The sequence below is a fragment of the Macrobrachium rosenbergii genome, chromosome 44 (assembly GCF_040412425.1).
Source record: "Macrobrachium rosenbergii isolate ZJJX-2024 chromosome 44, ASM4041242v1, whole genome shotgun sequence".
Classification (NCBI taxonomy): domain Eukaryota; kingdom Metazoa; phylum Arthropoda; class Malacostraca; order Decapoda; family Palaemonidae; genus Macrobrachium; species Macrobrachium rosenbergii.
The window spans coordinates 39782276-39793906 of NC_089784.1; the positions used below are offsets into that span (position 1 = coordinate 39782276).

At 36.0% G+C, this 11631-nt stretch overlaps 1 protein-coding gene across 1 annotated transcript; it reads right to left on the reverse strand.

Moving 5' to 3' along the window:
* Positions 1-1215: 1215 nt before the first annotated feature.
* Positions 1216-3225, reverse strand: LOC136829190 (cuticle protein AM1159-like). Its single transcript, XM_067087504.1, has 3 exons — positions 3078-3225; positions 2580-2803; positions 1216-1551 (listed from the first exon to the last, which is right to left on the reverse strand). The coding sequence occupies exons 1-3, from the start codon at positions 3084-3086 to the stop codon at positions 1350-1352; spliced, it is 435 nt and encodes a 144-aa protein (XP_066943605.1). The 5' UTR covers positions 3087-3225; the 3' UTR covers positions 1216-1349.
* Between the last annotated feature and the right edge of the window lie 8406 nt (positions 3226-11631).

Here is an 11631-nt window from a genome sequence, read left to right on the forward strand (position 1 = left end):
CAGGGTCTGGCAAGATTCCACCCTCAGCGTGACTTTTACATTCCCCGAGTTGCCATTTATTTGCTTTTTATGATCCTTCAATTTATAAGGCTAATTTAATAGAATTTAGTCTGCTAACTGGAAGATGTAAGGCCATTTTCGTCCATTTCAAACACGAATTCTGTTGGTTTTATTGTGACGTACTGCCGTTCACTTCAGAGTACAGAGTCGTTGTTAAGTTTTAAGTATCGATTTTTGGTATGCGGTTGCTACCCCCACCAACGTATTCGACAATTTTGCTTAATAAAATTACCTTAAAATAAGCATTTCAAAAGGATGAAATCCAGTGACTTTTCTTGAATAATACTGACAGCAGAGACGACTTGAAAACAATTCTTCCACAGATCTGCTTTGAATTCCTCTGGCAAATAGAGACCCAGGAGATAAAGCAATATCTGAATAAATGAGGCCTAGTAGGCCTAACAGCGGTTTTCAGCGTTGTTTTTAAAAAATACTGTGCGCCCTAATCTACGTAGAAGAAAAACATGTACGATGAACCAATTTCTTTGTGCATGCTTTAACGAGCGTGTGATACTTTTCAATTTTCAGTGCAGTGTCTTTCTCCATCTTAAATTATTCTTGCAGTTTCAGCGAAATGTCTCTGAATTGCCTCGTTAAGCACCCGGAGAGCAGCGCCACCTCCCTTTTCAGACTTTTAAGTAAAAGGAACATAGCCTCTTTTTATGCGCTCCTTCGTACCCTGGACTTACAAAAGGGTATGTCAGGTGTACCAACCTGATGCCACCATAAAGAATGAGATAATCTCTTTTTTACTTAAATCTACCTCTGATGTCCAGCAACCGCCCGATGTTTATGATTTTTTTTTTTATACTGCTTTGTTGCAGGGTACTTTCACAGGGTTTTTTCCGACCATTCCCTCTGTTGAGGGCCCAAAAGTCCTCTATGGTTTATTGCTAAACCTCCTTGATGGCTTTTCTAGATTTCCTCCGTCTTTTTATCATATTTACTGATCGTTAGATGTATTTTTTGTTGAAAAACGATCATTTTACAGCGGAGAAATTTTTCCAGGACAGTTATATAAAGCATAATATTTGCAGGTTAAACAACCGGAGACACGTATGCCCGAGAAAGAAAAACAAAGAAACACACTTCCTATCGAAAGTTGGTAAGAATAGCATTCTTCCTTGTAAAAACAAAGGCAATAAAAAGATGGAATTGTCTCTTTCCAGGTTTTATTGATGCAACACCCAATTATTCACAGAATACTTTTAATAAATAACATAAATATATCAAGAATCGGTCAGGGTTCGGAATCCGCGGAGGGTCGTGGCCGAGGACAGTGAAGCTTTTCATTCGTATCTGGAGGACGAGTCTCCCTCGCGGCCTCGACGAGCTTCTTGCTCAGCAGCGAAGGCGATCTGATCGAGAACGAACTGGGGAATCGGGTGGGGGAATTCGGGAGCCACTGGGAGGAAGGGTGACTCAGGCTGGAAGCCGTTCTCGTTGGCGACGTACTTCATTTCCACGATGGTGCCGTCGGGAGCTGTGTATCTGTCGTTTGGTGGTGTCGAAAAAAAACAGAGGATTAATGATATAGGAATGGTGATATATACAGTAGATATATATGTTAGATTATAAAAGACCATTTTGGTGAGTAATGAGAAACAGTTTGATTTTGTCATTACCTTGTACACAGAGTGAGGTTAAAAAGAAAACACACACACACACAAAAGTAAAGTCTGAATGATGATTGGGCTGAAAAGTAACAAAAGCCATTTTGGAGAAAGTGGAATGCCAGTTAATCTTTCAATAGCGCCACTGTGTGTGCACCAAGTCCAAAAACACGAAGAAGGAAAGGAAAACTTGCGAGATGACGAAGCTAAAGAACTGAGCGCAGTTATAAGTAAAAGGAAAGAATAAAAGAAAATCTTTGTTGCTCCAAGGTTGAGGAAATGGAAATGGACGAAGACAAAGTGTTGCTTTGCAAGATCAAGTTATGTTCTCAGTAGGCTCAGTGGGTGCTCAGAATAAATGTCCTGTCAGAGATAAAGTGTCTGTTACAAGTGATGAGCATTCAGTGCAAAACCAAGCAGGAAATTTGCATTGAGTTTCGTTCACATGGATTAATGCATTTACAAATATCATCATCCAATGCGACGGTTGGTAAGGAAGTTCTTCAGCTTTTAAACTAAAAAGAAATTTTAAATGCAAGAATAGTTCACGAAAGATGTCAGGATAGTAGATTTTTTAATATGATAATTTAAGTAACGCCGCACACAGACACCAATCTCTAAAACACATGTAAGTTTAGTAAACATAGGAAAATAAAGTGAATAGGAATTAACTGAAACTATCACAACTTAGTAATAGAAAGCTAAAACCACCAAACGCATTCATATCCATAAATAATTTCGTTAAACTAAGTAGAAGCAATAGAAATGCCAGGTAAGAGAGAGAGAGAGAGAGAGAGAGAGAGAGAGAGAGAGAGAGAGAGAGAGAGAGTAGAAAAAAGACGTTGACATGTATGGCCTAGCGAGATAACCCGTGAGTCGGATAAGTAGGATAGCTGGAGGGCTTACCTGTATTGCCCGGCGCTGCCAATCGCTCCGGATTCTCCAACTGGAGACCCGGACTGGGAGAGCACGATGCCGTTGGCAGTTTCGACGTCGACGTTGTACCTTCCGTCGTCCTCGCTGAGGCGATCGTCTTTCACGATGGCCGCCTGGTTGTCTCTCTCCCTGTCGGCGTCGGTGTACAAGGAGGGGGCGGCAGAGGCCACGAACACAACAGCGGCGAGCACAATCTGTCAAAGGTCGAATGCGTTAAAGGAACAGATGGAAAATGACTCTGGACTGAAGTGGAAAAATGAACGAAAATCAGATACTGAACTCCTCCCGATTTTTTGCGCTTAAATGGTTGTTAACTCGAGGCTGAGAAATTATATTACGTCTATGTATATTATTTGAAGACGCCTCGACGTCTTGAGGAGAAGAGCGCGAGAGAACAAAGAATTTATCGGCGCTTCACGACAACTGTAACGCAACTGTAACTGGAAACCACTGCCTTGGAACACTCACCAATTTCATGATGGTGGTTAGAGTGAAACTGTTGGCGGGAGAGTCTCCTCAACATCTTTTATAGTGAGCAGCCCTAAAGCGGTGCCAAGTCGTAGCCTACTGGAGGGCACGCCCTTGGCAGTCAGGCTTCCCTGTGCCCTTCACTCGTGGCCCACTTCTTGACCCTGTCCCCACCTTCTTCCCTAAGTAACAAGATACTCAGAAAGGGTCGTCGAGGGATCTGTCCCCATATATCTCTCTGGTCAGGACGACTCTCTCAGATTCATTTCACTCGCGAACCGAAAGAAAACTGGAGGCGTGGTAGAAAGTTTCCCTTTGGACTTTCGGTTTCTCTTCTTTGTCCTCTTCCTTTCTTCTCCCTTTTAGTCTTTTCTTTATCTTTATTCTACTTTCTTATTCTGGTTGTCATTATTATCTCTTCTTAAAGTGTAGTAGTTTTGGTACTTTAATCAGCTATTGTGAAAAAAAAGAGAGTTATAAAGGAGATTTAGTATTACTGTGAAACTAACTTCTTTCCTTGAATGCAAATACGTAGGCCTAAACGAATTCTCTTCATCAAGTCAAGCGAATTTCGCAAAATAAAAAGAAAACAGAGAACGAGCGTTTCTCTCAATGGTCACTCTTCATCCAGTTCAGTTGTTGGCTTTCGACCAAACCAGCAGCAACGAACAAGGCCACATCTATTGGAAAGAGATTGCAAACGACTTTCGAAAGTCAGCGTCCAAGTCCCATAAAGGTAAATCTGACAACCTGAGAAATTGGATCAACTTAAGGTCCGCCGTCCCGGCGGTGATGTTTGGGATTAAAATAACGTACAAGATTCTTTACCTGTATTACGAAAGATCCTCCGTGGCTTAATTTTAGCGGTAAGAGGAAGCTTAAACATTGTAGTAATATTTTATATATGTTATATTTGTTCCTAAACTTAACAGGACAACTTATCAACTTGAGCAGAAAAGGGAAATTTAATTCTAAAGTTATATTCCTTTTCAGTACGGATATATTTATTCTTAATTTAGACAAGAAAAAGCAAGGGAAAACTTGAAGCCTACGACAACGTTTTCTTTTTATACAATTAATTTGGATTTCACAGAACAATAATACATTCTATTTTTCATATATTTATTATAAATTTTGGAAAAAGAAATTAAGTCTATAGTAAAATTTCTATTATATTTTTTTGACAGAAAAAGATAAACATCGAACTCTGTGGTAAAATTCTTGTTTTTCTTAAAATATCAATTTCAATAAAAAGAAGAAGGATAAGATTCACATCTATATAACTTTCTGGTTTTGGTATATTTATTTCTAATTCACAAGGAAAAACAAAACAAAATTTTACTGTAATATTCTTTTTGCTTATATTCATTTTAAATCTAACCGTTCATGTTTGCGTTTCTACTTACAGCATCGAATTGTGTAGAGAGTGGTTCTGTGCAGAATGCAGATGTCTAAATAAGCACAGTTGGTATTTGAATAAATAAATTCTCGTTGTAAGATAATACATTAGATTGTAACGTAATTATAAATTCATAATATGGCATACATGAGACTCTGCATATGCAGTACAATATACACAAATAAACAAGCCATTGCTACGATGTAATCAGAGGTATAATGTAACTTTTGCGCGTACAAATGAGGGAGCAATAGCACAAGCTAATACTTCATGGGAAACGCGATCTTTTGTCAAGTGCAAATAAACTACAGTTCAGGAAATCCGAAGCATAGTACGAGTCAGTCTTTCATGTGCTGTTTTCAGATAATATCTAGATAACATCGCAGGAAAGATGACAATGAAATGGAAATGACTATCATATTATATATATATATATATATATATATATATATATATATATATATATATATATATATATATATATATATGTGTGTGTGTGTGTGTGTGTGTATGTGTTTATGTATGTTTATATATAGCAACGTATTACTCCCCTAAATATATACATAATTGTTTATATGCAAATATATGTATAATGCCAGATAAAGTCATTCAGTCATCCAGATATCATAATAAAAAACAAAAGGTGAAACATAAAAGAGTAAGACTAAACGTCTTACTGAAGGAAGGAGGATTGTAAGAATTAGGAGGCACCAAGCCGAAAAAGAATTCCAAAGCCACATCACAGTTCTCCGCATCTATTGTTTCTCCCCTGTGTGGGAGAGGAGTGTATGACCTGCAGACTCACTTTATATAAATTGCGGTGAATCGATATGCCCACTAAAATTTATACAAGAAACTACAGTTAAAGTAGAAGTGCATCCTCAGAGGGAGAACGTGTGTTTCGTGATTATCTCTTACTCTCTGAAAATGTATATATATATATATATATATATATATGTGTGTGTGTGTGTGTGCGGTGTGTGTGTATGTACGTGTGTATGTATATATGTGTGTGTGTGTTGAAAGTGAGTAGATACACTCACGTAACTGCACTAAAACAAAGAGTCTATTGATTTATATTTTGAAATCTGTTTAAATAAAAAAGAGAATGCTTACTTCAACAGTCTAACCTGAACGATGCAGAGTTGAAAACACAAGGCACAGAGAGAATCAACACGTGTCAGTGAACTTCCGCTTTAAAGTGTGATTCAGTATTATTTGAGGGATATTTGATAGATGCAAACTCTTATCCCTAATAAAAAGATCATGATATTCCATTAATCCATTTTGTTTATTAATTTATCAGCCAATTCAAAGACGTAGCCAAATCTTTGGAAGAATCCCTGAAATCATGTTGTTCCTAAAACAATAAGCAATCTATTCCATTTCATCAAAATTTCTCACTGGAAAGGAATCAACAGTAGATATAATGGGGAGGAGGATTACTCACTATCAAAAATGAAATACCCCGGGTTTGAAATTTACCGTTCACATGACAAAAAAATCCTGATAACAAAATGGTAAATAGCCTTTAAGGTGATTATTAGCAAACTCAACTCTTGACTCAAATGGGGAGTTATTAAGAAATCATATGCATAATATGGCAAGAGAGTGAAAATAATGGATGAAATCAGCCAACTGGATGCCCCTCCTATACCTCCATTTAAGAAAACTCGCTTTTTTGTGGCTGGATCGCATTTGGCAATGAGCGGACTTATTTGAGGTGTGTCTTATCCTGCTGTCCTTTGATTGTACGGAAGTCTTTTCCCTGTGAGGTGTTTTTTATACTGTATGTATATGTGCATATATATGACCTCAGTCAAGGGAATACCAACGTGATATAGAATATATATGTTTTTATATACACACAAATCACATTCGACAGGATGACTCTGTACTCGTAAGTAGCCAAAACTGAGAATTATATATATACGTTAACGGATTATATATATATATATATATATATATATATATATATATATATATATATATATATACAAATATATATACATATACATACAAATATATATATATATATATATATAAATATATATATATATATATATATATATATATATACAAATATATATACATATACATACAAATATATATATATATATATATATATATATATATATATATATATATATATATATATATATATATATATATATATATATATATATATATATATATATATATATATATTATATATACAAATAAATATATATATATATATATATATATATATATATATATATATATATATATATAAGAAACTAATCGGTATCTCAGAAAAAGATGATGGTTTTTTTATGCGGTGAAGGCGTGACCTTCCCTAAGGCACTGGACTGTCAAGTGGTTTGACCATTTCCTCTTGACCCATTGTTTCCCACAATGCCTTGGCCAGGGAAACCAATACCAGAAAACAGATCTCTCCTGACCGAGGAAAAGGACGTCCACCTGGCTCCCACTTCCTCAGATACCTGTATGGAATTTCCGGTGGTCACGAAACGGTTGTAGAGGAGAAACTGAAATGCCTGAGGGAGACTTTTCATGGTGCAATGCTATATGAGTGCAATTCAAAATGCATTTGCCTACTTTATAAGGCTTTTTTATGTAAAGTTCACCTACCCACCACACCCTATCTGTTGGCTTCTCCACCATCACTTGACACATTACTGTTCAAATGAGATTCATAAGCTCTTTTGCAAGTTTATTTTTTCAAGTACATATAAAACTCTTTATAGAAGAGTAAGTCCATCTTTTTCTTTGGTTTCTTGCTACTCTGTTTTCTCGCGGCCTGCAATCTCAAAGTCCCAATCCTTCTGTTATTTCAGTGGATATTAAGTGTGGATGAATCTGACGCAACATTCTGGAACTGGATGCAAAGCTTCTAATATTATAAAGCAAGTGGATGCTTGTTATGTCTCTCTCGTTATCATCTTGATATATCAACAAAATAGGGGTTCCTTATCATTGTCGTCTGGGATGTGAAGGCTGTCATTATCATTTTATCCTTGTCTTCACGGTATCAATTTGATTCGTTGGCATGAAGTTTCTTCCTACTTAGCCTCCAAAATATCTTCACCATATGGACAACAAGTACAAGCCCCCATTCGCTACTGTCTTATATATATGTATATATATATATATATATATATATATATATATATATATATATATATATATATATATAATATATACAGTATATGTGTGTGTATGCATACATGCATGCATATATAAATTTATATGCTAACAACGAATGGCTCTCGAGCAGAAAAAAATACATACGTGCAGATAACCTCCGAAACATCAGCCACTTCATACACCTACACCGATGGTTCATAAGTAGGGGAATGAGCTTTCTACAAGCACTACCCCAGTCACTCCTATGTGGAATAACCTCTGGCTTTTCCTCCTAGCTGAGGCCCTTTTTTTCATATACCTCTTTCATGCCATTTTATAGGGCTTTGTAGATCTTCCTTTTCTTTTCACTCCGTATTTCCGTACTATGTGCTCTTTTCTTCAGCCAATCATCTTCCGTTCATTCCACATGACCAAACCATCTCAAGGCACTGTGATCCATCCTGTCACCTATTCTAAATTCTTATTCTGCATGCATTAAGCGAACACTTCGCCTCAACAGTTTCAACTTTTGTTTTAATCCAGTTCATTTTCCACACTTCATTTTCATAAAAGAGAGTAGGCCTAATCACACCATGTACTCCACCTTGGCTTCCATAGACACTCAAAGACTCTTCCATATCGTAAACATATACTTCGCTTTCCCTGTTCTGTGCCTCACTTTTCTCATCCTACAACCATCAGCCATAATTACTGCCAAATATCAATCCAAATCAGCCGCTTCCAATCCTTCACCATCTATATTAGCATTCATTTGTCATTCTCCTTGTTTTTAATTTACCCTCATGACTTTAACCTTTAGAATTATTCCCAACTTTCTCATGTCGCAAATGCATCAGACCCTTTCCCAAGTTCTGTTGTATCTCTTCACTATCCTTTATCAGTGTTTTGTAATCTGCAGATGCCAGCATTCAACACTCTGTTCATAACTCATTTCTGATCCCACAACTTTGCCCCTACGTCCACTGTCCCTTCTCTGACGTCCCTAGTCATTCCATTCATAAAGATAAAAAGCCGCAGGGAAATATCTCATACCCTTGTCTCAAACGAAATTCTACACTAAAGCAGTCATTTTCATATCTACATATGACATCCTCCAATTCTGTTACAAAAACTCTTGATCCCTTACAGCGACTTAGCTTCTTAACTTTACATCCTCAAAATCCCTTCATTGCCTCACTATAGGATCGATAATAAGCCTCTCTTAGGCCATTGCATGCCCCATGCAGCATTTTACTTTTACGTTCTAACTTCCCTGATACTGCTTTATAGCAAGCGCTTGATGTGGACGCCTTCTTCCTTGCCTAAAACCACCTTCCTATGTCGCTCCTGTCATCTGAGAAAATCATACCTTACACGTTACACTGAATACGGAGCAATTTTATGACAAATGCTTCTTACAGCGGCCTCTGTTACCTTTTACCTTTGTACAATGAAACGTATTCTTCTCAGTCCTTCCTTTGCAGTCTTTCCCGCATCCAGACATACCTTAAAAACCATGGATGGTTACTCAGTCACTCAGTCACCACTGTGATATACTAACTCGGCTTCAGAAAGCATCACCTCATTTGCACTTTGTTCTGGGATCCATTTATTCACAAACTTCGCTCTTCGAATTTATTTCCCTAAAGAAGGATATATTCTCACTAAAGTACTTGCTTATCTTCTCTCTTCTATTTCTATTTCTTGTTACCTTTTTCTCTCCCACATTCTTCCTGAACATCCTATCCATCACCCTTATGTGTGCAAAGTCTTCTCTTCCGTCTTAAAATTGCGCCTCAAAATACCAGCTTCTCTCCTTCACTGAACCTTCGATTTCCTTATCTCTTTTTATCAGTCTTCCTAATTTCCTGTAGACACAAAAGCTCTCTAATATCCATGAGACACCGTCACTGCATATGCGTGTGTATGCATGCTCACTTGAATTGTCCCCTGATTTTTGTCTGATATAAAAACAACAATAATACCAATAATAATAATGACATTGGTGATGATATTTATCATTATGCGACCTTCTTGAAAAAATTCTAAAACCATCCCTGAACATTTTTCAGAAAGAAAAGCCTGAGGTTATCACACCCATGATTAATGATTTCCCTTTATTTTCTAATTTCACACCTGAATAATGTCAGATTTCTTTTCACCTGTAGGGCTCCGCTAATACAACCTTTCCTAATAAGGTGAATATCATTTTTCTTTCTTTTTTATATATTTTTGTGAAGAGTAGTAGCCTGGTCTTTGATGATGAGATTGTACCTTTCTATTTTTTATTAGCATCCAACAGCATATTTATCCATATTTAAAAATGTCGAGAGACGAATAGAAAATAATGTATCTATAATTAAATTATTATATGTATGTATATAAATACAGTATATATATATATATATATATATATATATATATATTTATATTATATATATATATATATATATATATATATATATATATATATATATATATATATATATATATATATATATATATATATATAATATATATATTTATCACATTTTGAGATACAGAGTGTGAGAGAGAGAGAGAGAGAGAGAGAGAGAGATTGTGAGAGTTTTTAAAGGCCACTCCTATCGACACCGGCCGACATACTGTCAGTACTGTTCTTGTAGTATATTATTGTCACACCTGTGTTCTTGTGTAAGTAGATATGTCTTATGGTAAACTAATATGATATATAGTTTTATATATATATGAAAGATTTAATCAATGGCCGATTGACATACGTATTAGTGTACCTGTGGTTAATCTAAATCTTTAGGCATGTATGAAAGATTTTTGTGTTTTAAATCTTTGCGCCCTGCGTCCTTTATGACTCTTTCTTGTTGTTAACGAACGAATACTATGAACTGTTTAATGAAAAGACCGAAGTAATACTAATCCATTTTCAATTATACTTGTTATTTCCTCCAGTAGATTTAAATGATTGCTTGCAAGACTAATAGCCACCTAAAATAATTATCTTTAATTGATACTGCCCTTCTATTTTGGGAGTTATGAAATGGAAACGGTCACACCCTGCTCATAGCATCACACCTTAATGTCAGGGCTGAGCAGAGAACAAACATCTGATGAAATTTCATCGACCTCACAAAGGTCGTCGCCAGTATGTCTTGCCAAGAACATCGAACGCCGCATAGAAAACGGGACGGAGGAAAATGGGAGTTGTTAGTCAATTTGAAGCCTCCTCATCCTCATAACAAGGATTCTTGTCTTTTGAGTTTCGACTCGGCATTCAGAAGAAAGAACTGTCTCCAATGTAAATGAGGTGTCGTTTTTTCTGCTCGCTTTCAAATGATGCACATCAGCAAGCATTTATGAGCCAGCCAGACGAAGAACTTTCATTAATGAAGTAGTTTTTTTTTATTTTTGATTGGCGTTTCTATTGTTGTTGAGATTTCTTTACTTTTTATTGACAACCAAAACTTTTTTGAAGATACTTATAGAAACTGATCATTATTTCTAGAACGTAAGAAATATTGAGAATCAAATCTTACGGATCTTTAATTTTATTTTTTCATTTACTTGATTTTCTTTCTAACTGCATGATTTCCCAGTCCATCCCTTTTCGGCAAAAGATAAGATCAGATTATAATGCAGAAGAAAGAGGAATTTATATCACAAATTTTAGTCAACTTTACATCATTAATTTTTATTTATCCCATTCTTTTTCATTCTTCTACATAATTTTTTACCCCACACTTTTTAACAAAGGTTAAAGATATTAACTATGATATCTATAAAATCTTATTTGTATCCATGAACTTTTTATTTTATTTATTCAGCTCAATTTAAATCTATTAACATAATAATTTTCCAGCCATCTCTTTTCAGCAAAGCCGGACTAACGAGTCTTCAAACTAATGACCACGGGAGTACACACGATAGTAGTCCTGGCAGAGATTCATTTAGGGTACAGAGAGAGAGAGAGAGAGAGAGAGAGAGAGAGAGAGAGAGAGAGAGAGAGAGCCAGGAGGATTTAGCCCTGACTGA

What these genes read in the sequence shown, in the direction of transcription:
- LOC136829190 (XM_067087504.1), bottom strand. An exon ending in GGCAGCGCCGGGCAATACAG is followed by an intron (nt 1,552 to 2,579) that starts GTAAGCCCTCCA and finishes ACCAAACGACAG; the next exon opens with ATACACAGCTCCCGACGGCA.